This window comes from Cyprinodon tularosa, unplaced genomic scaffold (assembly GCF_016077235.1).
Source record: "Cyprinodon tularosa strain WSP-4 unplaced genomic scaffold, ASM1607723v1 ctg562, whole genome shotgun sequence".
Classification (NCBI taxonomy): domain Eukaryota; kingdom Metazoa; phylum Chordata; class Actinopteri; order Cyprinodontiformes; family Cyprinodontidae; genus Cyprinodon; species Cyprinodon tularosa.
The window spans coordinates 406,948-434,942 of NW_024039299.1; the positions used below are offsets into that span (position 1 = coordinate 406,948).

The following is a 27,995-nucleotide window of genomic DNA, read 5'->3' on the forward strand; positions in this document are numbered from 1 at the left end:
ATGATGGTTGGTGGGAAAAAGGTTTTGGATGGTGGATGATGGTGTTTGGAGGAGAGGATGGATGGATGAAGGAAGGTTGGGATGATGGTTGGGAAAATGGAGGGAAGGATGAGGATATGAGTTGGTTGATGGAGGAGATGGATGGATGAGGATGGAGAGGGATGATGATGGTTGGGGGAGGGATGAATGATGGATGATGATGGATGGATGGTGATGGATGGATGATGGTTGGATAAAGGATAAGAGATGATGGTGGATAAAGAGGGAGGGATGGGATGATGAATGTGGAGGGAAAGATGGGGGATGAGGGAAGGATAGGAGGATGAGGGTGGATTGGTTGGGAAGGATGTGGATGGATTGGTTTGGATGAAGGAAAGGATAGGAGGAAAAAGAGGGGATGATGAGGGTTGGGTTGGATGGATAAAAGGTGAAGGGAAAAGGGGAAAATAGAGGATGGAGGGATAATGGTTTATTTTGAGGGAGGATATGGATGGATGGTGATGGATTTTGGTTGGATGAAGGAGGGAAGGTGGATAAAGGATGGAGATGGTTGGAAAATGAAGGATGGATGGATAATGGATGAGGATGATGGATGAAGGGATGGATGGAGAGTGATGGAAATGAATGGGAGGGTGGAAAAATGGATGGATGTGGTGGATGGATAAGGAGGGTGGATAGTGGAGGAGGAGAATGAGGAGGGTGAAGAGGGGATGGATGAAGGATGGATGGAGAAGGGAGGATGAAGATGGGGTGGATGATGGAGGGATGAATGGATAAAAGAGGAGGATGGATGAGGTGGAATGAAAATGGAGGGAAAGAAGGGGGATATGGATGTTATGGATGGAGAATTTTGTGGGGGAGGAAGTGGAGGATGTGGATGTGTGGAGGGTGAGGGAAAGGAGGGTAAAAGAGAGGGGTATGGTTGGTGAAGGAGGTGGAGGGATGGTGTGATGGATGAGGATGGATATAAATGGAGGGGAGTGGTTTGGAGGAGAAGATGGAAGGAGAGGGGAATGGTGGAAGATGGGAATGGAAGGGATGGGAGGGAGGATGAAGGAGGGAGAAAGGATTGGAAAAAGGAGATGGAGAAGGGGTGGGGAGGGTTGGATGGTGAAGGAGGTGATGGTGGTAAGGGGAGAAGGTGGAGAGGAAAGGATAAATTGGATGTGGTGAGGGCTGGATGGAGAAGGAGGATTGGATGAAGGAGGTGGAGGAGGGTGAAGGATGGGGATGGATGATAGGGAAGAGGGGAGGGATGATGATGGTTGGGATAATATGGAGAAGGATGGAGGGAGGATGATGGAGGGATATGGATGGTGATGGGGGATGGATGGATGGATTTTATGGATGATATATTAAGGATGATGGAATATAAAGGATGAAATGAGGATGAAGGAGGATGGATGATGGGATGGATGAATGGATGGATGATGGTTGGATAAGGTGATATGTGGTTTTTGAGAAGTGGAGGGGAGGGATGGGAGGTTTATTTTATGGATGGAGATTATGGAAAGATGTTTGGATGGGAAATGAGGGATGGAATAAAAGGTTTTATGGATGATGATATGGATAATGGATGGATATATGGAGAAGGATTTTTTAGATGGTTGGGATGGATGAAATTTTTAGGGATTGAGGATAAAGGTTTTTGGGGGGATATGGGAGGGGATAAAGGGAGGGATAGGGGAAGGATATATAAAGGAGGGATTTATTTTTTTTAATTTAAGGGGAAAAAAAGGGGAAATTTTTATATAATGGTTTGTTTTGATGGTAGGGTGAATAATATGATATGGTTTTGGGAGGGATGAAGGGATAAAAAATGGATTAAGGTTGGTATGAAATTTATGGATGATAGGGATGGATCTAAATTTTCAATATCATCAAGCAAAATATTTAATTTTCTCATAAAAGGGACATGTTTTAAATTTTTTAAAACTTACTCCTTACTTTTAACATGGGCTCTTAGTTCATTTTATTTAAGCCTTTTTAATAATGAAACCTTTGGGGATTTTAAAAAAAAAATTAAAACCCAAACAATTCATTTCTTTGGGGCGGCCCCACTCGGTGCGGGCCCCCCCCCCGTTCACCACAAAACCCCAAAATAAATCTTTTTTCCAAGTGATGAAATTTTAAAAGTACCTGTACCATTTAATGTGACCGTTCCCATTAGTTAAAAAACTAAAAAAATTAGGGTCAAAAAAGTTTTCATCAAAAAAGAAAAAAAAAAAAAAATGTACTTTTTTGCTGCAAAATCCAAATTTATCTGAATTTAAACCCTATGAAACCTAATTGACAAAGGGGCCGTCACATTGGGTTTTCCGGTGTTTTTCCCCTGTTAAAAGGGGGAGTTTTTTCCTCTCCATTCACCAAAAGTGCTTAGTGTGGGGGATTGCTGAAGAGAAAAATGATCGATGAAATACTGGTTTTCCTTAGATAGAAAACTTTGAATCAATCTGTCTGGATGATCTGGTGAACTGTAACGTTTTGGAACAAAGACTAAAAGTTGCATTCCACCTCAAAACGCAGGAAGCAGCATTTCAGAGTCGAAATTTCAACTTTTTTCCAGGGGAGGATAAACCCAGATCCTGCTGTATCTGCAAAGTCTATAGATGTGACACATATCATCATAATCTAACAGGAACGATCTACAACAGACTGGCATAAAATCCAACTAACCGACATTCAAAGATGTCTTCCAGCCGTCAGTTGGAGCTCAGTGCGAACAGGAACAGCCTGTTTTCTTCAAAGCATGAAACATTAGCCAGCCTGCAGCTTCTCATGGTGTTCTGGTTAGTCTGGGTTACAGTGTAACTGGGAATAAATGGAAGGCCTGATGGGCAGAGGAGTTTTTGGAAGAAGTGATGCTTCCAGCGGGCCGGAGCGGGCCTGCAGCACACGCGCACGCGCAGCGGCGGCCGGTAAAAATAACCCGCTGAGTGAGAGGAGGAATGTCTGCTCTGAAGAATGCTGCTGGGTTTCTGGTTGACAGGCATGGACAAGTGCAGAGGGAGTCAGGAGAGGAGGAGGAGGAACACCTGAGCCAAGTGAGTAGAGAAAACCAGTAAAAGTTTGGAGGAGTGAAAGGAGAGCGGCTGAAGCAGGAAACTGAAAAGATGCTCAGAAACAGACACTTCATCATAAAGATTATTCTGTTTGCTTCAGAAAGAAGGAAAGTTGGGGCCTTTCTGCGTGTCCAGCGCTGAACGTGATGCTTTCTGTAGCTTTACAGGAAGCCTTTCTCAATCCACCCAGACTGTGGATGGAGCGGGTGGAGCGAGCCTCAGCAGAGGGGAGGAATGAATGAGAGAGAGAGGGAGGGAGGGAGAGAGGGTGGGTGTGGATGGGGCGTTCACTGAGGAGAGAAAAGAAAAAAAAGGAAGCGAGACGAGAAGACGGAAAGCCCAGAAATCCAGTCAGACCGGACCAGCCGCTCAGTAAACTCTGCCCTGATTGGCCGCCTGCCTGACCGCCTGTCATCCAAGCTGACAGCTGATAGGCCGGAGGAATGGCACGCTGCCCGGATCAACTGCCTGAAGGACATGGATGCCTCCACTCCCTGTCAGGCTGCCGCTGCACATCATCCTCATCATCAGCTAAGATGTGTCAGAGCAGCCGCCCTTTGCTCAGGTGCGACCGACGTGTCGGGACCTCAGCAGCGCCTGATGAGGTTTCAGGCCTCAACGCAAAGCCCTTCATCACGCACAGGTTCTACTTCCTGTATCTCAGAGCTGACGAGCGAATCCAGAGAACAAAGAGAAAGTGAAACACTTGCATAAAGTCCCATCAGCTGGTTTCTGAGGAAGAACGCGTGGGAATAGAGACAGAAAGCAAAGCGGCCTTAAAGGTGAAGTCTGGCCGTTCTGAAGCCAATCGATGAGGTTATCCTGAGCTATCTCTATAGTTACGCTGCTATAGGCTTAGACTGCTGGAGGACAGAGGGACCACCCCTTTCATAATTGGCCTGGAGATTGGCCTGTTTTCCAGTGTAGTCCTGTTTCTCTGACTGTGACTAACTGGATGTGCTCTCTTCATCCTCTGACATGGGAGCTGGCTCGGAGCTCGTCTGCCTGGCTGTGTGTTTCCTGGACGGGGCCGCCTGTGGAGCTGGTTGACAGTTGCCTTTTGTATCTATGCTTCTTTTTCTATGTCTCCTTCTGTCTCCTTGAACCCCAGTGGGCCTCAGCAGATGGCCGCTCACACTGAGCCTGGTTCTGCTGGAGGTTTCTTCCTGTTCAAAGGGAGTTTTTCCTCTCCACTGTCGCTACAAGCATGCTTAGTGTGAGGGATTGCTGAAGAGTCAATGAGTCGATACAATCAGCTGGTTTTCCTTAGATAGAAAACTTTGAATCAATCTGACTGGATGATCTTTTTGATCTGGATCTATAATGTGACCTGAGATGACATGATGTGAATTGGAGCTATAGAAATAGACTGAATAGAATTTTCCCGCCTCTCTGACCGCAGCTGATCTCAGCGGATCAGTTTTGCCGCCAGCCTCTGTTTGATCACAAACAGGCAGACGGACTCTGGTTTGTGTTGTTAGAACAACAAAGAGAGCCAGAAACTGGACCCTGCCGGACCGGTCGGATCCAACTGGGTCTTCATCACCTCTCTGCTCCTCCTCGGTCCAGGTTTCTTCTGTAATTACAGACGTGGAGGACAGTGGGGGTGGGGGGGTGAGCAGCTGCCTCGCTCTCACACTCTAACAGGTGTCACAGACAGCCAGCAACCTCTGCTCCCCTCAGAGAGACTTCTATTCATCCGCAGCCAGCTAACAGATGCTAACCTGGCTGCTGGGAGAAGCACTGAGTGGGTCCACAGATCTGGACCAGAACACCCCCCCCCCCACGGTCGCCCCAACAGCCTCGATCTGCATCACTTCCTTCCTTCAACCAGTTGAACTGGTTTGGAAACCATGTAGAGGTCTGGGACCTGAAGCTGGGTCGGCATCTCTGTTATTTGGGATTTAGTCTTCTTCTCAGATCCTTGTTTTTATCCCTAGTTTTTATTTTATTCTTTTCACAGCAGCTTTTGATCATTTTCAGCCTTTTAAGATTTGTCCCATTGTGTCTCTTTTTTCTTATTTCTTTATCTCTTTTTTTTTTTTTTGGTTATCCTGAGCTATCTCTATAGTTCTGCTGCTATAGGCTTAGACTGCTGGAGGACATAGGGACCCCTTTTTCATCATTCTGCTTCATTCTATCTCTATTCTCCCACTCTGCAGAATCTATTAGTTCAATCTCTAACGTTCTGCTCTCTCTGCTTTTTCTCATAGTAGCTTCATCTGGTCTGTTCCTGTTTGGCTGTGACTCCATCCTGGAGAGAAATATCAGCTGTGCTGCTGCCATCAACACCTTTGTTTCTAGATGTTGGAGCTTGGCCTGTTTTCCAGTGTAGTCCTGTTTCTCTGACTGTGACTAACTGCCTTGAGATGACGTGTGTTGTAAATTGGCGCTATATAAATAAACTGAATTGAGCTGAATTCCTGCAGATGAAATGGAAGGTGTCTGAACTTCTTCCCAGCATCAGCACCTTCTCCTTCCCCTGATGGGGCTCATGGTTCTGGTCTTACACAGCTGAGAGAAACGTTCTTCATCCATCTCCAGCAGAAATCTCCTCCTCCTTCTCCTTCTCCTCCTCCTCCTCCTCCAGCAGTTGTCTCTCTGCTGAACAACAGCCACATTCATGGTCTGCTCACACACTCAGCAGCTGCTGCACACAGACGGAGGGAATTCCCGCCTGTTCTCCCACAGCTGGCCACATCCATAACACGCAGGGCTGCTCTTCTCCATCCAGGTCGGGTTCTGAGCCTTTTCTTCTCCGTTGGTTTAACTGTTAACTAATCTGTGCCTTTGTTTGGTCATTCCCTCAGAGGAGCTCCTGTAGACAGAGATGGGTGTGCCCCCCCTCCCTCCCTGCTCTTCTTCTTCTCCCAGTGTACAGGATAAATTTCAGCTCTTACACCGCCTGAAATAAAGGGCGAGCCTGTGTTTGAGGGGAGCTGCAGCGTGTTCCAGCACGCGGCGGGGCCTCCGGGCGGCACGCAAACCGACCGAAGGCTGAAACTCAGGGTCCTCCTGGATCTAATCAAACCCGCAACTTCTCCAGCTGGAGATCCGGAATTCAACTGCTGTCGGAGCGGAAAAAACGTCACTTTAAGGGTTAAACTAAACAGCAGCCATATTTGGTGAGGAGGAGGAAAAAAAAATGCACACTGAGGCCAAAATCTGAACGTTTGGGTTTAAAAATCAGCTCCAGGTGAAGTTCTGATCCATCAAACACCACACTGGATCAGTGCATCATTTACGAGACCCGCCACGTCCCGAGAGACAAAGCAGGACAGCAAGAGAGAGCGACACTTTGAGGGCATAACAGGAGGGCTTCACATGTTTAGCGACGCTAGCAGCACTGAACATGCTAATCACTAAAGGGCTAGCTTTACAGCCAGCAGCAGTGTGTCGCAGTTAGCTTCTCGCAGGTATGACACAAATATGGTCTGCGCTACATTATTCCAAACCACAACGCAAGAGAGACAACCTCTCTGAGGTGTGAACATGCGTTATGGCCAGAGTTTCTGCTAACCAAAACTGTTGCTATGGAGATTTACGGTGACAGAGGGCTGCAGACGCCATGTGAATGCACCGGAATGTCACGCAAACAAACGGTTAGACTAACAGGAAGGAAAAGGCTGCAAGTAGCAGAAAAAAAGTGCAAATTATAAAAAGCTGTGACCAGAAATCATGATTCGTGCGACACGATTTATCCTGTTCGGAAAAGACCAACAAAGCAGTTTAAGAATTTGATTTGTTTAGATGCCAACTTGGCTTCAAAAATGATAATTTATTAAAGAAATAAATGAATAAATATTCAAAATGTCTTTTTTGTTGATTCATCTTTTCCAACAGTTCACATTTATAAAGGTTAAGCATCCATTTCCCAGCATGCAGTGCATGAAAAGGTGACTTGTGTTGGAAGGCAGAACAATGAGGAGCGCGATGGAGAGAAGCTCCCCCCCCTCCCCCCGTCTATAAAGTGGTCTTTGTGTTGGAAGAACGCGGCCTTGATGTCGACGCACAGCTGGAATGAGATGATGCCGTTCAGCTGAGAGATGCTCCTTTCCCCTCATCCTGGCCGGGCTGCAGCGCGGCGCCTGCTGTCTGTGTGCAGGGCGTGGCGCCCAGGAGGACCAGGTTTCAGCGCGTCTTTGTCTCCAGGGCTCCGCTGCAGACGGTTTCCCATGGTTAGTGTTTATTGTTGGTTTCAGCTAAAAAGCTGAAAGGACTCAGTGGGACACGCCTTCTAATGCACACGGCCACCTGAGACGCCCGTCCTCCTGCTTCTTTCCCACAATGCACCTTGAAAAGTACTGATCCTCCATGGTCTCTAGATGAGCAGATATATCCCAGAATGCTTTGCAAGGAGAGCATTCTGTGATGTATCCTGGGATTTGTTTTGGGGGAGAGAGAAAACTAAGATGGCGCAGGCACCGTGGGGGGAGGCGGAGTCACGTGACCAACATGGAGCGAAAAGCAGTGATCATCTGACTGTCATCATGTCACTGTGAAGTTCACCGTAAAGTGATGGAGGTCAGAGGTCAAAGGTTGGACACAGGCGTGGCCATCTTAACTGCTCAGGACCTTTTCTGCTGCTTTCCTGGTTCCCTCCCACTGCAGCGCCCCCTATATGTCAGGATGTTCCTGGTTATAATGATCAGAGGAAGACCTGCTGGGTTTCAGTCACTTTGAACATTTTGATGATGATGAGGAACTATTTGGTTCATCCAACCATCATCCATCCATCCATTCATCATCCATCCATCCATTCATCATCCATCCATCCATCATCCACCCATTATTCATCCATCATCCATCCATCATCCACCCATTATTCATCCATCATCCATCCATCATCCATCCATCCATCATCCATCCATCCATCATCCATCCATCATCCATCCATCCATTCATCATCCATCCATCCATCATTCATCATCCATCCATCCTCCATCATCCATCCATCCATTCATCATCCATCCATCCTCCATCATCCATCCATCCATTCATCATCCATCCATCCTCCATCATCCATCCATCCATCCTCCATCATCCATCCATCCATCCACCCATCCATCCTCCATCCTTCCATCATCCATCCATCCATCATCCATCCATCCATCATCCATCCTCCATCCATCCATCATCCATCCATTCATCATCCATCCATCCATCATCCATCCATTCATCATCCATCCATTCATCATCCATCCATCCATCATCCATCCTCTCATCATCCATCCATCCATCCTCCATCATCCATCCATCCATTCATCATCCATCCATCATTCATCATCCATCCATCCTCCATCATCCATCCATCCATTCATCATCCATCCATCCTCCATCATCCATCCATCCATTCATCATCCATCCATCCATCCATCCATCCTCCATCCATCCATCCATCCACCCTCCATCATCCACCCATCCATCATCCATCCATCATCCATCCATCCATCATCCACCCTCCATCCTCCACCCATCCATCCATCCATCCATCCATCCACCCATCCATCCATCCATCCATCCATCATCCATCCATCATCCACCCATCCATCATCCATCCATCCATCCATCATCCCTCATCCATCCATCATCCACCCATCCATCCATCATCCATCCACCCATCCATCCATCATCCATCCATCCATCATCCACCCATCCATCCATCCATTATCCATCATCCATCCATCCATCCATCCATCATCCATCCATCCATCATCCAACCATCCATCCATCATCCATCCATCATCATCCATCATCCATCCATCCATCATCCATCCATCATCCATCATCCATCCATCATCCATCATCCATCCATCCATCATCCATCCATCATCCATCCATCATCCATCCATCCATCCATCATCCATCATCCATCCATCATCCATCCATCATCCATCATCCATCCATCATCCATCCATCATCCATCCATCATCCATCCATCCATCCATCCATCATCCATCCATCCATCATCCATCATCCACCCATCCATCATCCATCCATCATCCATCCATCCATCATTCAGCACCTTTGTTTTCCTCTAGAAGCCATTTTTAAGTCTCTGCTTTAGTTGTTGGAAATATTCTGCATCCTTTGGGTCGATTATCAGGTTTCCCCCTCATTTGATTTTAATTTTAATCCCAGTTTGGTTCCTTTTTTATGCATTAATTATTTTTCTCCTCAATCAATGAAAAAAATAGGGAACCAAACTGGGAGTTCACAAAGTTAAACTTCAAAACTTTAACTTAAAACTAAACTTTTAACTATGATGTTCTTCTGAAAAAAAGAGGATCATATTTAGGATTCAAACAACAGAAGTTAAATATACTGCGGAAGCAGGAGCGGGAGGAGGTGACGGAGGAGCGAACATTGTTGACACTCATCATATCGACTGTTTGTGGACGTTTTGTCTGCAAACGGAGGACAGAGACGGGCTGAACCTTCACACACCGAGCCGTCTTCAGGAAAACGGGGGGGGGGGGGGGGGGGGTTTAGTCGACGTGATGATGATCCACTGGATCGTCGTCATGACGACGACAAACCCACTGCGCGTCCGTTTACCAAATCTGAACCCTTAGGAGACATTCTCAGGTGTGTGTCAGCGGACTGGGGGGCGGAGCCAGGATGGCTCACAGCGACACACACTCACATTTCTCTATCCTTATGGGGACATTCCATTGACTTCTATCATTTCTCATCCCTTCCTGCAGCCTAACTGTGACCCTAACCCTAAAACTTTGGCCCCACCAGGAACGGTCGGCCCCACAAAGTGCTATGATTTATGGAAAATGGTTCCCGCAAACTAAGACACGCCCACCCACAGTCACAAGTCACACTGAGCAGCTTCAGACAAACTGTAATTACAGGAAAACGAGGTGTGTGTTCAAATGATTCACACCCAGTCCCTGTTATTTACCATTAACTGTGAGAGTGTAAGGGGGGGGTCAGTGATGTCAGTGCTGTGTGCTTATTTGTCATCAGCAAAATGAAATAAGATCACAATCAGTAAACAGGATGTCCAGCAGCTCCTACAAATTAAAAGCACTGAACAAAATGAAGGCCTCTATAGACCAGAGATGCTCTGAATGGACTTTTCAAAATGGAGCCCGGTTCTGCTTCCTGTGTTTGCTTTTAATGTAATAATGTGTTTACTTTAATCAAATTATTTATTTCCAGCAAACTTTCCCCTCGGTGAGTTAAAGTGTGTAGAAAGGAGCAGGCCGAACCAGCAGGAGCTTTGAAGCGGAGCTGCTCCAGGAGGAGGTGAGTCACTGATGGGGAGGAAACCAGTGAAGCTCCAGTAAAACCATTGACGCCTCAGATCCAATGAAGGAGAGATAAAGGACGGAGTGTGGGGGCATGTCAGGCCTGCGGTTGTCATGGTGACAGGGCGTGCCCCGTGTTGGCAGAACAAACAGCGGTACCTGCTCAGTGCAGTCGTGTGTGTCAGATTACAGCTAACAGTCAGATTAATGGGGATTATGGAGCTCTGTGAGCTCTATTGACGGGGAGGGAGGATGGATGGATGAATGATGGATGGATGAACTGATAATGGATGGATGGATGAATTAATGATGGATGAAGTGATAATGGATGGATGAATGAATGATGGATGAATTAATGATGGATGAATGAATGAATGAATGGATGGATGAATCAATGATGGATCGATGGATGAAGGCTGGGTGGATGGATGGATAGATGGATGAATGAATGATGGATGATTGAATGATGGATGAATGAATGAATGGATGGATGAATGATGGATGGATGAATGAATGATGGATGGATGAACTGATGATGGATGGGTGAACTGATGATGGATGGATGAACTGATGATGGATGGATGAATTGGTGATGGATGGATGAATTGGTGATGGATGGATGAATTGATTAATGGATGGATGAATTGATGATTGATGAACTGATGGTGGATAGATGAATTGATGATGGATGAATTGATGACGGATGAATTGATGATGGATGGATGAATTGGTGATTGATGAACTGATGATGGATGAATGAATGAATGGATGAATGATGGATGGATGGATGAATGATGGATGGATGGATGGATGAATGAATGATGGATGAATGAATGGATGAATGAATGGATGGATTAATGAATGAATGAATGGATGAACTGATGATGGATGGATGAACTGATGATGGATGGATGAACTGGTGATGGATGGATGAATTGGTGATGGATGGATGAATTGGTGATGGATGGATGAATTGATTAATGGATGGATGAATTGATGATTGATGAACTGATGGTGGATAGATGAATTGATGATGGATGAATGGATGATGGTTGAATTGATGACGGATGAATTGATGATGGATGGATGAATTGGTGATTGATGAACTGATGATGGATGAATGAATGAATGGATGAATGATGGATGGATGAATGAATGAATGGATGAATGATGGATGGATGAATGATGGATGGATGAATGAATGATGGATGAATGAATGGATGAATGGATGGATGAATGATGGATGGATGGATGAATGATGGATGGATGATGGATGAATGAATGAATGGATGGATGAATGATGGATGGATGAATGAATGATGGATGGATGAACTGATGATGGATGGATGAACTGATGATGGATGGATGAATTGGTGATGGATGGATGAATTGATTAATGGATGGATGAATTGATGATTGATGAACTGATGGTGGATAGATGAATTGATTAATGGATGAATTGATGATGGTTGAATTGATGACGGATGAATTGATGGATGAATGAATGATGGATGAATGAATGATGGATGGATGAATGATGGATGGATGAATGAATGATGAATGAATGATGGATGGATGATGGATGAATGATGAATGATGGATGGATGATGGATGGATGAATTAATGATGGATGAATGAATGATGGATGAATGAATGATGGATGGATGAATGATGGATGGATGAATGAATGGATGGATGAACGAATGATGGATTGATGAATGAATGATGGATGGATGGATGAATGATGGATGGATGAATGAATGATGGATGAATGAATTAATGATGGATGAATGAATGAATGAATGGATGGATGAATGAATGATGGATGGATGAATTAATGATGGATGGATGAATGATGGATGGATGAATTAATGATGGATGAATGAATGATGGATGAATGAATGATGGATGGATGAATGATGGATGGATGAATGAATGGATGGATGAACGAATGATGGATTGATGAATGAATGATGGATGGATGGATGAATGATGGATGGATGAATGAATGATGGATGAATGAATTAATGATGGATGGATGAATGAATGAATGAATGGATGGATGAATGAATGATGGATGGATGAATTAATGATGGATGGATGAATGATGGATGGATGAATTAATGATGGATGAATTAATGACGGATGAATTAATGATGGATGAATGAATGATGGATGAATGAATGATGGATGGATGAATGATGGATGGATGAATAAATTGATGATGGATGGATGAATTGATGATGGATGGATGAATTGATGATGGATGGATGAATTGATGATGGATGGAGGAATTGATGATGGATGGAGGAATGATGGATTGAGGAATGATGGATGAATGAATGAATGGATGGATGAGGGATGGATGAATGATGGATGGAAGAATAAATGAATTATGGATGGATGAATTAATGATGGATGGATGGATTAATGATGGATAAATGAATGAATGATGGATGAATTAATGATGGATGGATTAATGGATGGATGGACGAACGATGATGGATGGATGAACTGATGATGGATGGATGAATTGGTGATGGATGGATGAATTGATTAATGGATGGATGAATTGATGATTGATGAACTGATGGTGGATAGATGAATTGATTAATGGATGAATTGATGATGGATGAATTGATGATGGTTGAATTGATGACGGATGAATTGATGGATGGATGGATGAATTGGTGATTGATGAACTGATGATGGATGAATGAATGAATGATGGATGGATTAATGGATGGATGGACGAACGATGATGGATGGATGAATTGATGATGGATGAATTGATGGATGGATGAATTGATGATCCCAGCAGCTGGATCTTGGATCGGCTCTGTCTATAACCTGGAAGCCCTGCTTGCTGGAATTAGCCAGCGTTTAAATGTGCTGACTCGCCGTTAGTCAGCATTAATCTGTGGAGCAGTGAAGTGAGTTCATCTCAGGATGTCATGAACGCCGTTCTGCTCAGACGGCTCTTCAACGGGGTCGTTGTGCAACATCCTCCAGCGGCCTGCCAGGCAAAGTTCAGAGGGGGCGGAGCTTAACACACCTGGATGCTCCTGGTGGGTCTGAGGAGACTCCACATCCCAACCCTGAGGCCTTTGAGAGCGGGCAGTGAAGGTATGTTTGGGCTGACAGGATGGATGGATGACGGATGGAGGGGTGGAGGAGCGGCGAATGGCGGACGGACCTGTTGTTTGGGATGCCAGCAGCGCAGAGCGAGCTCCAGTCTGGGAGGGTGTGGTGGGACTGTGCTGCTGATAAGCAGCTTGTGGAGCTAACTACCGCTGCAGGGTTAGCGCTCACACACACACACACACTAGGAGCTACCTTCACCCTGTTGGCTGCAAATAAAGCCGTATTTACTGCCGGTCCAAAGTCCGGCGGCTCTACTGTGAAAGAATGTAGCAATAATTGGAGGAGGAGGATGTGCAGACGAGCGGATCTTAGACTTTATGAGTCTTCTGTTAAACACCAACTTGCTTAATCAAACCTAAAGTCCTCTGATTCGGATCAGATTGATGACAGCAGCAGGACACGGTTGGTTCTCAGTGGAAACCAGTGATAGAAGGATGAGTGCCTGGATCTGCTGCGCGCTTCTCCTCAGGAAACTCTTTAAACCCACCTTAATGTCAACTAATCCTCGCCTGTTCTGCGTACCCACATGGAAAAAGCAAATAACTGAGAAACTCTAAGCCCAAATTACATGCGTGCTGCATCATTTGAAAGCTAACACCTTCTAGCTCCTGCAAATATTTATAGGATGAGTAAAACAGAGCCTAAGCTGCATCAGTTCAAACATATGGCGGAGTATTAGGGCGAGGCTGGAGATTTGTTTTTCTTCTATTTGATAAAGTCGTAACATTGCGAGAATAAAGTTAATCTTCAAAACAATGAATTAAACAAAGTAACTGCCCCTGCAGCAGATCCTCTCAGAAACAGGTGGGAGAGGGGGAAACTACACCTTTTACTGATCTAATGTCTAATTAGAAGAAAGTTCAAAATGATTTTATCTTAATTTTGGATTTAATCTGATCATTTGATGCATTTTAAGTAGAAGAGTCGATTCGGATGACTCAGCTGATTTCCTGCAGCAGAGACACAGAGCAGCATCCTGCAGAGCCGTAATAATCCCCCCATTTTAAGTCTGTCTGCTCCTAAAGGGCCAACCTTCCTGCTTCGTTTGTCCTTTTCGGCCACCGTAAGACATTAGCTGCAGATCTTTTTCATGCTGCTAACAGCGGTCCCGTTTAGGTCCTGCTGTGTTTTCTTTAGAGCTTCCTGTTCTCTCATCAGGCCCGGTCCAACCCGTCTTCTGGTCCAGAATCTAAGGGGCCTCTTTTCAAAGACTGCAAGACATGAAAACAGTTCTTTCTGCTGATCTAACCTCAACGGCCTGATTGGTCCATCCTGAGAGAATGAGGAAGAGGATGGGTAACAGGAAGTGAGGCAGCCTCTCACCAGGAGAGCAGAGGAGGAGAAGGAGGAAGTGGACAAACAATAGCCGCTCTCTCGCTCCATGTGAAGCCTTATTATCTGCAGCTACACAAATGTTCATCCTCTGCAGAGCTTCCAGGGGAAAAAAGAAAAGTATAATAAAAAGAAAAGCTGAAAGTGTTGTGCAGCAGACTTCATCTTTCTGGTTGGACAGGATGATAAAAACAACAAACCCAGGCTGAGAGACGGAAAGCTGCAGGACCAGAACCGTCCTCCTCTGAGCTCTGTAGGTTGAGGTTCAATCGGCACAAGAAACAACAAACCGTCTGGATCTTTCCAGCCTTAACGTCTGTTTTTATTTTTCCCAGCATCCTTTTCTCTTCTCACTCTTAAAAAAACAAAACAAGGCCGAGGCTGTGTAGGCCTGTAAACCTGTTAGACCCAAAATATCCCACAATGCACCTTGATAAGGAGTTTTAATTGGTTCTCACTGGGGTCATAGACATTATATACGCAGATGCCTCATTGGACACTGGACGACGTGCCTAGAGGGCGGCCATCTTGTATATACACACACCATATTATATATGACACATTAACTGATTAAAGTTAAATGTTCACATATGCATAAATAATGATAAACAAGTTTTAAAAGTTTTGGGAGAAGTTTAGACAAATTTATCAGGACTAAAAGCGATTCGTTAGACACGACATAAATTCACCATTCACAACAATTTTACACCAAATTTACATAATGACAAAAAAATAAATAGAAATTAAAATAAAATTAACTAAAAAAAAACTTGTAAATCCCATTACAAGAAATCTTCCTCTATAGATCATAATACTCATTATCAAAGAGAAATACTGAATAATAATAATAATAAAATACTATATAATCTTAGAACATAATATATTGCAACATATCTTACTTTCATCCCATCCGACTGAGTTGTTTAAATAGTTTTAATCTGAATAAATCTGTGTAAACTCACTGAAAGGTCATTTTAAAATTAGTTTTGTTCTTTTAGGTGGTTGTAAATGTCAGAGATTATTATAATATTATCTCGGAGTCGTCTTTCACGTGATTAAAATGACATCTAAGGCGCCTCCTGTTCATTCTGACAGCAGCTGGTCTGAACTGTGATCTGACCCAAGATGGCCGCCCTCTGGGCACGTCAGCCTCGCTGCCGACAGCGTCCTACGTATATATGTCTATGACGGGGGCTGTGTCCGCCCGTGACCCATCTATGGAGGGGTTATGGCGGACGACCCAGCCTTAAACTCCACCAGAAAACGAAAAATAACCAGACACACACTGGTTGCTATGGCGATTCCCAGATACAAGGTGGTCGCTATGGTGATTCCCAGATACAAGGTGGTCGCTATGGTGATTCCCAGATAAAAGGTGGTCGCTATGGCAATGCCCAGATAAAAGGTGGTCGCTATGGTGATTCCCAGATAAAAGGTGGTCGCTATGGTGATTCCCAGAATAAAAAGTGGTCGCTATGGTGATTCCCAGATAAAAGGTGGTCGCTATGGCAATGCCCAGATAAAAGGTGGTCGCTATGGCAATGCCCAGATAAAAGGTGGTCGCTATGGCAATGCCCAGATAAAAGGTGGTCGCTATGGCGATTCCCAGATAAAAGGTGGTCGCTATGGTGATTCCCAGATAAAAGGTGGTCGCTATGGTGATTCCCAGGCTAAAGGTGGTCGCTATGGTTATGCTTGCATACACAATAGTTGGTATGGTGATTCGGAGAATCACAGCGGTTGCTATGGTGATTTCTTCTCCTCCATCACACAGGCGGAAGCAGAAAGAAGTTTGAGTCCAAACTAGAACTCTTGGACTGAGTCAGAACCTTCAGCTGGTTCTGATGGTAAACATCTGGTACCTTTCAGCTGGAGATCCGACAGGTTCTATAGAACCCGCAGGTCCAGTCTGGACAGAACCCTCCATGGTTACTGGGTGTGGGTCTGTACTCTGATTGGTCAGAACCAGGATCAGAGTCCCTGCTGAACGCTGGGAGGCTGGCAGGTTTGAGCTCCAGAGGTCCAAACAGGACGGGCTTCCCTCTGGAATGCCTGAACTCAGAGGTCAAAGGTCACTGTTCCTGCCTATGTTTTCATAGCTTATCCTGTATTGGTCCCTCCAAGGCTGTGGGCGGAGCCATGAACTGAAAATCACAGTGACAAAAAGAAGAAGAAAGCCATCACTACCAGCCCTCTGATTGGACAGACAATGAGTGACTCTGGACCAGGATGTAAAAGTCAGAACCGGGTCTTTGTTGCTGATCCGCGATCCTGGAAGGACTGCCGTCATGTCGGAGCAGAGAGCGGGGCCGGTGTGTGTTCCCAGCCCAGCTTAGGAATCTGTACCTCTCATTTCATCTTTACTCCTCTCAGATGATCAGTTTTTAAATCAGGAATTTAAATCTGCTCTTTTTTTCTTTTCTTCGAATGAAACTTCCTGTTTCTGGAAGAGGAGGATCGTGGCCCGCCGTCACGTCCTCCATCCTTTAGCCACATCCAGCAGCTCTGATGACTCAGCTGCAACACCTTCCTGCTCAGACAGCATCCCAGAACCCTGAGTCATAGCCTGAGAAAACCAGGAGGTAGCGGCTCCAGCCAGCGCTCCGGTTCGGGCCTGAACTGAGAGGAACTGGTGCCGTTTGGCACGGAGATCAGTGTTCTGAGTGACGACGCACACCTGGGGCAAGGCGGAGCACCAGGAGATCAGCCCAGGTGAAGGAAACCTGCTCCTTCCACACGAAGGTGGCGAGAATCGGGAAATGTTCCGCCTGTGATGCAGTCTGCTCCGAAAAAGGGAACCAAAATCTGATCGATGGCAGACTGCTGAGAAGGACGGATGAGAAAGAGGATGCTCGCTCAGATATGTTGACCCCGAACCACTATGCACCATGAAAAATAGCAAAGCAAGGAAACGTTAAATATCTACAACAGAAGAAAATCATGAAGCACAAAATGAACAGAAAGAAAGACCACAAACAGAGGAAACGCTCTAAAAAACATAACTTCATATAAACTAGGAGCGAAGTTAAGATGCACAACCTTTAAGACTTCAGTTACTCAAAAAGTGGAACAAAATGACTAAAAAGGAGGGAAAACCCTCACAGAGCTGCAACATAAACCCAAAAACAACAACAAATAAGGGAAAATGTCAGATCAATGACATCAACAAAATAACCACAACAACAACAGAGACGCAAAAAGGTTAAAAATAACCTTTAAACGCCAATAAAGATATTCAATTATCAAGGTGAAGTTATCTGGGAAAATCTTTCAAAATAAAAGCCCAGGGAAAGACAGGCCTGCTTTCTCTGGGTGCTACAGTTCAGACATGAGGTAGGAGAAGGGAAACCATCTGGTCCAGCCTGAGGTGTTGGACCCATCCCCCCCCCATCCTTCATCCTCCTCTGCAGCCGACCCAACGGGACCAGCTACTGATTAGGGTCTCTTTATATCCAGCTCACTTCTCCACATCAGAGAATCTGCTAGCAGCTGATTTACACACAAACAATTAGCCTGTTTCTCTTTAACTAACGGATCCAGGGAATGTTTTAGACTGAATGAAAACCTTAAATCTACAAACTAAACCATCAATTTGAAAACATTTAGCGGTTTATGTCACCAAACTGTCAGAAAGTGAAGAAAGATTCTTTTAACTGTTTTAATGATTCAGTTATCCTTTCTAAAAGGTGTTTTACATGAAAAAACAGCGTTAGCAATGTTAGCATCATCAGGTTAACCATGTAAAAAGCCTTACTATTGTTAGCCATGTTAGCGCTGTTACCAGAGTAGGCAGTCAGTCTGCGTTAGCCATGTTAGCATTGTCAGCAGCGTTAGCAATGAAAGGGTCAGCCATGTTAGCATCATCAGGTTAGCAATGTTAGCATTGTCAGCAGCGTTAGCAGTGAAAGGGTCAGCCATGTTAGCATCGTCTGGTTAGCCATGTTAGCATTGTCGGCAGCGTTAGTAGTGAAAGGGTCAGCCCTGTTAGCATCATCAGGTTAGCAATGTTAGCATTGTCAGCAGCGTTAGCAGTGAAAGGGTCAGCCATTTTAGCATCATCAAGTTAGCAATGTTAGAAACTTTACCATTGTTAGCCAGATTAGCTCTGTTACCAGAGTAAGTCAGTCTGAGTTAGCAATGTTAGCATTGTCAGTAGCGTTAGCAGTGAAAGGGTCAGCCATGTTAGCATCGTCAGGTTAGCCATGTTAGCATTGTCGGCAGCGTTAGTAGTGAAAGGGTCAGCCCTGTTAGCATCATCAGGTTAGCAATGTTAGCATTGTCAGCAGCGTTAGCAGTGAAAGGGTCAGCCATTTTAGCATCATCAAGTTAGCAATGTTAGAAACTTTACCATTGTTAGCCAGATTAGCTCTGTTACCAGAGTAAGTCAGTCTGAGTTAGCAATGTTAGCATTGTCAGTAGCGTTAGCAGTGAAAGGGTCAGCCATGTTAGCATCGTCAGGTTAGCCATGTTAGCATTGTCGGCAGCGTTAGTAGTGAAAGGGTCAGCCCTGTTAGCATCATCAGGTTAGCAATGTTAGAAACTTTACCACTGTTAGCTAGATTAGCTCTATTACCAGAGTAAGAAGTCAGTCTGCGTTAGCAATGTTAGCACTGTCAGTAGCGTTAGCAGTGAAAGGGTGTAAAAAAACATTTAGTACTGCTAGCCATGTAGCTCTGTTACCAGACTAAACGGTGTAGTCTGGGTTGACCATGTTAGCAGTGTTAGCCATGTTAGCAGGCTTAGCAGTTTTAGCCATGCCATCAATGTTAGCTATGTTAGCATAGTTATTGTAAAAAAAAAAATAAAAAAAAGAACTGTAAATTTACAGTCATGTCTATATTACTGTTTTTATATATATTTTTTTTTCTGAACTTAAAAAAAAGATTAAATTGTCCAGAGAGCTTTTTTTCAAATGAAATTTCTTTTAGTTTTACACATTTTTTTTTTACATTTATGGACCAATCAGATGATTAAAATGTTTTAGTGTTCAGAAAACGCTAATTAAAAATGTAACTTCCATGCCCCTTCATGCATAAACTGCTAGATTTAAAATGCATTAATATATTTAACTTTAAAATATATATTTAATTTTATATTTTATGAATTAACCCCCCCCCATCATCATCCTGTGGGGTTTGGAACATAATCTCATCTAAAAAAGGAGGCCGTATAAATAGAGACTGGGCGCTGACAGGGAGCCAAGGAAGCAGAGGAGGAAAGAGGAGGAGCAGTGACCTCTTGCTCCTCCTCCTGCTCCTCCATCAGCATCTACAGGTTCTCCTCTGTGTAACGGCATCTTAGTGTCAGCATGAGGCTAATGTGCAGAAACCAGCGTCTGTGGGGAGGAGGACGGCTTTTAATTAGCTGCTTGACTTCTGTCCCTGTGGACACAAGCGTTCCCCTGGAAGTCCCATTAGCAGAGCTGGGTCACATGACGGCAGCGTAATTATCTCACATTAGTTTCCTTCATGACTCCAAACGGCAGGAGGCTTCTGGTTGGGAGCTTTGATCAGGATCAGACGCGTTTCTCTGAGTGAATTAACTCAATAAATTCATTGATCAGAGGAAAAGTGAGCTAATCAACCTCCTGACAATTTAAAGCCACACTCTGTGTCCTTTTACCGCATAAAGCACACAGATGAATCCAATGAGAACATAGAAATATACAGCATGTAAAGTAGACTTAGTGGAGTTAGAAGTTTATTGGAAATAGAAGTTATAGAAAATATCTTCATTAATATTGGACTGGAAAACAGTTTTTTCCTTTTCTAATATCAGCGCTAAAATTCGTTCTCTGCTTCAGGTAAACACCCACAATGCTTTGCTGCATCACATGACCAAACACACACCACATGTCTGACTCCATGCAAATAAATACCAGTTGTTAATATCGGCCGCTGTTCTGTCAGACCAGCAAACCTGTAGTCAGATTTGCATTTATCCCTTTAGTTCTGTACGAAAATAGACTTTAAACGACATCAATGGATGTTTATCCCTTTAGTTATATATATATAAAAAAAAACAATTTAAGGTCAGATCGCCGTACACTTCAAAAAACATAAAAAAGTAAGTCATTAAATGGCTTTTTGTACATGACTAAAGGGAGGAGGTGGGTTTTATACGATGGAGTATTATTGCCAGGCTAGAGTTTTTTTTTTTTTTTTTTTTTTTTTTTATCGAGAATAAATCATAATATTATAAGAACAAAAGTAATAAAATTACAAGAATAAAGTTGCAACATTACGAGAATAGAGTTGCGATATTACGAGAATAAAGTTGTGATATTACGACAATAAAGTTGCGATATTACAAGAGTAAAGTTGAGATATTACGAGAATAAAGTTGCAACATTATGAGAATAAAGTTGAGATATTACGAGAATAAAGTTGAGATATTACGAGAATAAAGTGGCAACATTACAAGAATAAAGTTGTGATATTACGACAATAAAGTTGCGATATTACGAGAGTAAAGTTGAGATATTACGAGAATAGTTCCAACATAACAAGAATAAAGTTACAACATTACAAGAATAAAGTTGCGATATTACGACAATAAAGTTGCGATATTACGACAATAAAGTTGTGATATTACAAGAATAAAGTTGCGACATTACGAGAATAAAGTTGCGATATTACGAGAGTAAAGTTGAGATATTACGAGAATAAAGTTGCAACATTATGAGAATAAAGTTGTGATATTACGAAAATAAAGTTCCAACATAACAAGAATAAAGTTGCAACATTACAAGAATAAAGTTGCGACATTACGAGAATAAAGTTGCGACATTACGAGAATAAAGTTGCGATATTACGAGAGTAAAGTTGAGATATTACGAGAATAAAGTTGCAACATTATGAGAATAAAGTTGTGATATTACGAAAATAAAGTTCCAACATAACAAGAATAAAGTTGCAACATTACAAGAATAAAGTTGCGACATTACGAGAATAAAGTTGCGACATTACGAGAATAAAGTTGCGACATTACGAGAATAAAGTTGCGATATTACGAGAATAAAGTTGCAACATTACGAGAATAAAGTTGCGATATTACGAGAATAAAGTTGCAACATTATGAGAATAAAGTTGCGACATTACGAAAATAAAGTTGCGATATTACGAGAATAAAGTTCCAACATAACGAGAATAAAGTAATAAAATTAGAATAATAAAGTTGAAAAACAACTTCTCTCATAATGTTATGACTATTCTCATTGCGACTTTATTCTCGTGATGTTATGACTTTATTTTTTCGCAATTTTTATGAACTTTATGTTCGTAATGTTTACGACTTTATGAAAATAAAGTCCTAAAAATTATTTTCACAGTTTTTTACGACTTTATTTTCATAATTGTTACGACTTAATCTTGTAATGTTACGACTTTATTCTCGTACTAAAGTGAAAATTGTAAAAATCTCTAGCTTGGCCCTAATATTCTGTCGTATTATTGACTAATAATTGACATATTTGGCCAAAGGCTTGAAGCCTAAATATGTGGGCAGCAGCAGCAGCAGCAGCAGCAGGAGGGATGATGATGAAGATAAAGCAGAGTCACAGTCTGTTGGCTCCCCCCCCACCTGTACAAGCATCCTGGGCTTCATGCTGCATCATGTCTTTACTTGACTCTGACTGCAGGCTGTGAGGAAGCCATTCCCACAAACACGGCTCCCAACAGGGAACGCCGGGAACACAACGCGCCCTTTGTGCGTCGGAGGGCCACACATCATCCCATATACATCACAGGACGTGTTAAAGGCTGCAGACGCAGTGGAGGAGGAGGACGCTTTGATTTAGGAGGACAAAAAGAAGACCTTCCCCGCTCCCTGTGAGCTGCAGCTCGCACTGATGCAGGTGGGATTTAGACGTCTGCAGAGGGAGCCTCCTCTAATCCTGCTCTCCTGAGAAATACGCTGCAGATTTCTAGTTTTTCCAGTTTGTGTCCTGCAGCTACTGACTGGTTTCAGGCTGGATCTAACCACCAGATGATGAAACTCCAGGCGAACTTTCCAGCATCCAAACCCACGGGAGGAATCCACATCCACTTTGATGCTGTGATTAACACAGCCCGTCCCTCCCCCGACCGTCTCCATCTCCATCTGAAGACCCGCCTCCAGCTGCTGCTCCTCCACCCGCAGTCAAACCCCCCCCCGCCCGTCCTGCCCGGGAGAGAGATCAGCGCCTGTCGCTGAGGGCCCAGCTCGGCCTCAGTGTTGAATTTCGTAATGGAATGCTAACTGCTCATCCGGATCCTTCCTCCTCCTCCTCTTCCTCAGCAGCAGGAGGTGGAGGAGGACCAGAAGCATGAGAGGAGATCATCCCAGGCAAGCTGCACCCGGGAGGCAGCTGGTCCACCTGGAATAATGGGCTCCTCCTGCAGCATGGAGCCGCTCTCCTGCATCCATCAAAAATAACCAAGTCCATCTGCAGCTGCTGAGCAGAACCCGCCCCACAGCGGCTTCTCCAACCGTAAACACCAACATGTTCAGGGGTTCCAGCACAACAATACAGGACGGATCCATCGAAAACATAAACCAAAACTTAAAAAAAGAGACGCTGCAGGAGAAAAAGAGGAACAACACGGTTCAGAGAATAGTTTTCATCAAACTTTCTGGTTTGTTCTGATTTCCAGATTTAAACAACCGAGACCTGAAGAACCGTCAACAGCTCCTCCTTTCATCCGATTCATTGATGCAGACATGCACGAAAAAAAACACCTTCCTTATAACGTCACAACCCGTTAAATCCACAGAAACCAGGCAGAACTGTAAACATCGTGACGTCAGCTGCTAAGAAGCAGGTTTTAAATAAATCCATCTGGCTGCAAACAGATCAAATATAGAATAGAGATAGAATGAAGCAGAATGAGGAAAAAGGGGTCCCTATGTCCTCCAGCAGTCTAAGCCTATAGCAGCAGAACTGTAGAGATAGATACATAAAAATAGATTTTAAAAAATCTTCTATTGCAGGGGATTTTCCATTAGGCAATAAGAGGCAGCTGCTTAGGGCCCCAACTTCCTGGGGGCCCCATAAAACTCTGTTTCCATGAATGGTTAATGCAACTATTCCTTATTTGTGCACATTAATTATGTTTTTAACTAAAATGCCATCAGAACGCTGATAATATTAAGTGTGTCTCAGCCCCCCCCTTCAGTGTCCACCATATTGGATCAGTCCATTTGCTGCACATGTTCAGAAAGGTCCAAACAGACAGCAGCAAACCATTTGAAAACAAACCATGCAAAGAGCAGTGTTGCCAACTTAGCGCTTTAGTCGCTATATTTAGCCACTTTTCAGACCCCTCTAGCACTTTGATTTCTAAAAAGCTCCTAGCGCCAAATCTAGAGACTTTTTTCTGCTACTGGAGACTTTGGAGACAACATCTAAAAGCAGCGAACTCTGCTCTCCAGAGCGAGTAGATTGGTAACCCCGCCTCCTGCTCTCCTCTATCTTGTCTGCTGTCATGATTCATGCAGCTATTATTTCATCCAAATGAAAAATGGAGAACAGAGAAGCAGATCATGGCTTGTCTACAGTGAAAAGAAGGACTGGGTTATTTACTTTGGCCTTTTTGGAAACACAGGAAGGAGCAATCAGCTAAGTGAGCTTAGTGCTTGGAAAAAATCTTTCATTCCTTTAGAGACAGCATGAAAAGTCAGCTGAGTACAAAACATGTCTATTCTATTAAAATTTCTCTATGTTGGGTTGTCTATTCAGAGGGCCCCCTGCCCGTCTTTGCCTAGGGCCCCATATTTCCTAAATCCGCCCCTGATTCTGAGGCTCTGCAGGTTTTATTTTAAACTACTGTCTTAAAAACATGACTTTGTTTGTTGTTGTTTTTTTTACTTAATGAAAAAGAAGCGGTCAGAGCATCTGAGCTCTGCAGGTTTTAAAGCGAACTTTTCCTCCATGTTTCTGTGTTTCCTGCAGCCTCCTCAGGTTGAATCCAGTATCTAACCGGTGCGGCCCTCAGACACCACCGCGGCTCCCCGGGGGCCAAACCCAAACCCAGGCCGTCAATCATTGACCCGCTCAGCGATAAGGGACTCTTTGGCCCAGTTAGGGCAGAGCATCCTCCACCACGGCTGGAGCTAACGGCTCTGAAATGGGCGCAGGGTGGGAAACTAAACTGGTTTAACTGGTTTAAGTCAAGTTACAGAGAAGAGAGATGAGGAGAGACAGAAAGGAGGAGGAGGAGGAGGAGGATGCAGCAACAGGCGTCACGTCGATGCTGCTGCTGCGGTGGGAAAAAAAAGTAGCAGAAACACGAAGAAAAGTCACTAAACTACCGCAAAACCTGCCGCTAAGCACCGGGCAGAGCTTCACCGACTCTACCGGAGCGGTTTATAAATGAACCAGGCTGGATTTAGGGCCAAATATGTCCGGGCAAGGTCAAACAACTCGGTCAAGCTACACACAGTTAGCCAAAACACAACCGGAAGCGACTAGTCCGATTTCAAAATAAAACGCAAACAATCCACCGGTGAAACTCAACAGATACAACAAAACATCCACAATTACAACAACTTTTTAAATGTTAGACATCCAATATACTTAAAAACAAACAGCCCAAAATAAAAGGAAGATTTTTGTTGTGTTTTCTTATAGAAATATTGTTAGTTAAAGTCATGAAAATCTTTGAAAACCCTTTAAACGTCCTATAATGACTCCAGGCAGCTACACACCAACTCTAAACCTACATTTGTATAAACCTAAACGTGTTTATTCGCCCCTCTGACAGTTTTAATAACACCAGATAACCTATTAAGAAAACAGAGATGCAATTGATTGTGATCAGAGAGGCACATTTGAATTTTTTTTAAAGAAAACAACTAAAAAAAGACTTTAGGTCCGGAAAAACATTGAAAAAAATAATTTAGGCATTTACTTAATAATATTTAGCTACTTAATTGTTACATGTTAGCAGTGTATTATATTAAATGATTGTGTTAAAGTAACCAACTATGCTTAATTTGCATTTTTTTCAGTCTAGAAAAAAAGGCTTCTCTATCATAGATAAAGTAATAACCTATTTATATGATTTTGTTTTAATAATAGATCTGTGTGATTTATCGATGAGAGATCAGGTAAACAAAGCCGAAAACATAAAACTGATTAAAAATATATTAATTTAGAAACACGCACTACTGAATTTAATTCCTAAAACTATCAGAACTTGTAGTTGTATAACTATGTACAAGATATATTAGCAAAAAAATCCCTTGGATTTTATGCTGGGGACATTAAGCAGCAACAGGTGTTTTATTTTGAAAGCGCTGACAGGAAATGGGAGTCGGCTAGCCGTTAGCTAGCTTTCAGCTCGCTGTGTGGGACCGATAGCTTTACACATGGCCACTAGCAGCGAGGCTCGGACCAAAGTGCACCCAGATATGGATGCTCGCCTCCGGCAGAGAGCAGACTTTGACCCCCCCACCTTAATCACCTTCCTCCCCGCTTCACCCCCCTACCGCGCGGCGGAAAATAACCGCCAGGGAAAAAAAGTGCAAACGGCTGATAAAAGTTGAGCTAAAGCGCGTGAAAAAGATGAAAAAGTTTTTTGTAAATGAGCCGCGGGTGGATGAGGAGGAGGCGGAAGAGGAGCTGAATTCCTCCGCTCGGATGCGCATCAAACTAGGAAGCAACGCGGAGAGGAGAGAGAAAAAAAACCTCCCTCCCCCTCCGCCTCCTCCCGTCTCCCCCCGCTCCCCCTCCGGCTGCCCGGAGCTCACAAACTTTGAGTCCGCGGCGGAACTTGTTGCTCAGAAACGGGCATCAGGTCGGAGGACTTACCGCGGAGTTTGTTGGGGTTGGGCTGCTTGCGCCGAGACATCGTGGCGAGGAGGATGATGATGATGATGATGATGAGGGTGGGTAGCGAGGAGGGGGGTTGGTGGGGGGGAGATGAAGTTAAAAAAAAAAAACAAAAAGAAGAAGAAGAAGAAAGGAGGAAGAGGCTGCAAAGTCGCTCCGAAGAGGAGAGGAATCAAAATGGCGTTTCCGAAGGGATGTGCAAACTTGGACAAACTTTACTCCGGCTTCTCCTCCTCCTCCTCTCTCCTCCTCCTCTGCTTCTCTTCCTCCTCTCCTCCTCCTCCTCCTCTCAGAGGAAACAAACAAGGCGAAGTCAACTCTCAAAGTGTCGGTGGTGCTCCGGAGGTTGGCTGAAGTGGTGGCCGGGCTCCAGGCTCCGTGCCCCGGCCTGTCTCTCTCCGTGTGTATCTCTGCCTCTGAACCTGATCAGTAAAGCTCATCACGTGTCTGTCTCTCTGTCTCCAAGGGGACGTGGCCACCAAGCATCTCTGCCTTTACGCACGGACACACGTTACTCCAGGGGCGAATCCAGGAAGTTTCAGCAGGGGGAGGGGGCTCACCAAAACTCACTTTAAAGTCATCTTTAGATGGAAAATCATTCTGGCTCAAAAATGTATAGAAATCTACTCTTTATCAGACCATGTTGTCCCAAAATAAATAAAAAAAATCTATAAAAAAAAAAATCCTTATTTAAAAAGATTTGTTTTTTCTTCTGTTTCCAGAATAAAATCGTAAAATTACAAGAATAAAGTCATAACATCACGAAAATAAAGTCGTAACATTACAAGAATAGTCATAATACGGCGAGAATAAAGTCATAAATTTACAAGAATAAAGTCATAACGTCACGAAAATAAAGTCGTAACATTACAAGAATAGTCATAATACGGCGAGAATAAAGTCGTAAAATTACAAGAATAAACTCATAACATCCCGAAAATAAAGTCGTAACATTACAAGAATAGTCATAATACGGCGAGAATTAAGTCGTAAAATTATAAGACTAAAGTCATAAAATTACAAGAATAAAGTCATAACGTCACGAAAATAAAGTCGTAACATTACAAGAATAGTCATAATAAACCGAGAATAAAGTCGTAAAATTACAAGAATAAACTCATAACATCACGAAAAGGAAGTCGTAACATTACAAGAATAGTCATAATACGGCGAGAATTAAGTCGTAAAATTATAAGACTAAAGTCATAAAATTACAAGAATAAAGTCATAACGTCACGAAAATAAAGTCGTAACATTACAAGAATAGTCATAATACGGCGAGAATAAAGTCATTAAATTACAAGAATAAAGTCATAACATCACGAAAAGGAAGTCGTAACATTACAAGAATAGTCATAATACGCCGAGAATAAAGTCGTAAAA

General features: G+C 43.6%; 1 protein-coding gene across 1 annotated transcript in view; it reads right to left on the bottom strand.

The window, feature by feature from the left end:
- The window catches only part of LOC119796947 (ras-responsive element-binding protein 1-like), a 58,479-nt gene extending 31,406 nt beyond the window's left edge, over window positions 1–27,073 (bottom strand). The window contains 1 exon segment of the mRNA XM_038305733.1: window positions 26,592–27,073. Coding sequence (XP_038161661.1) covers window positions 26,592–26,631 — 40 coding nt within the window. The 5' untranslated portion in view covers window positions 26,632–27,073.
- Between the last annotated feature and the right edge of the window lie 922 nt (window positions 27,074–27,995).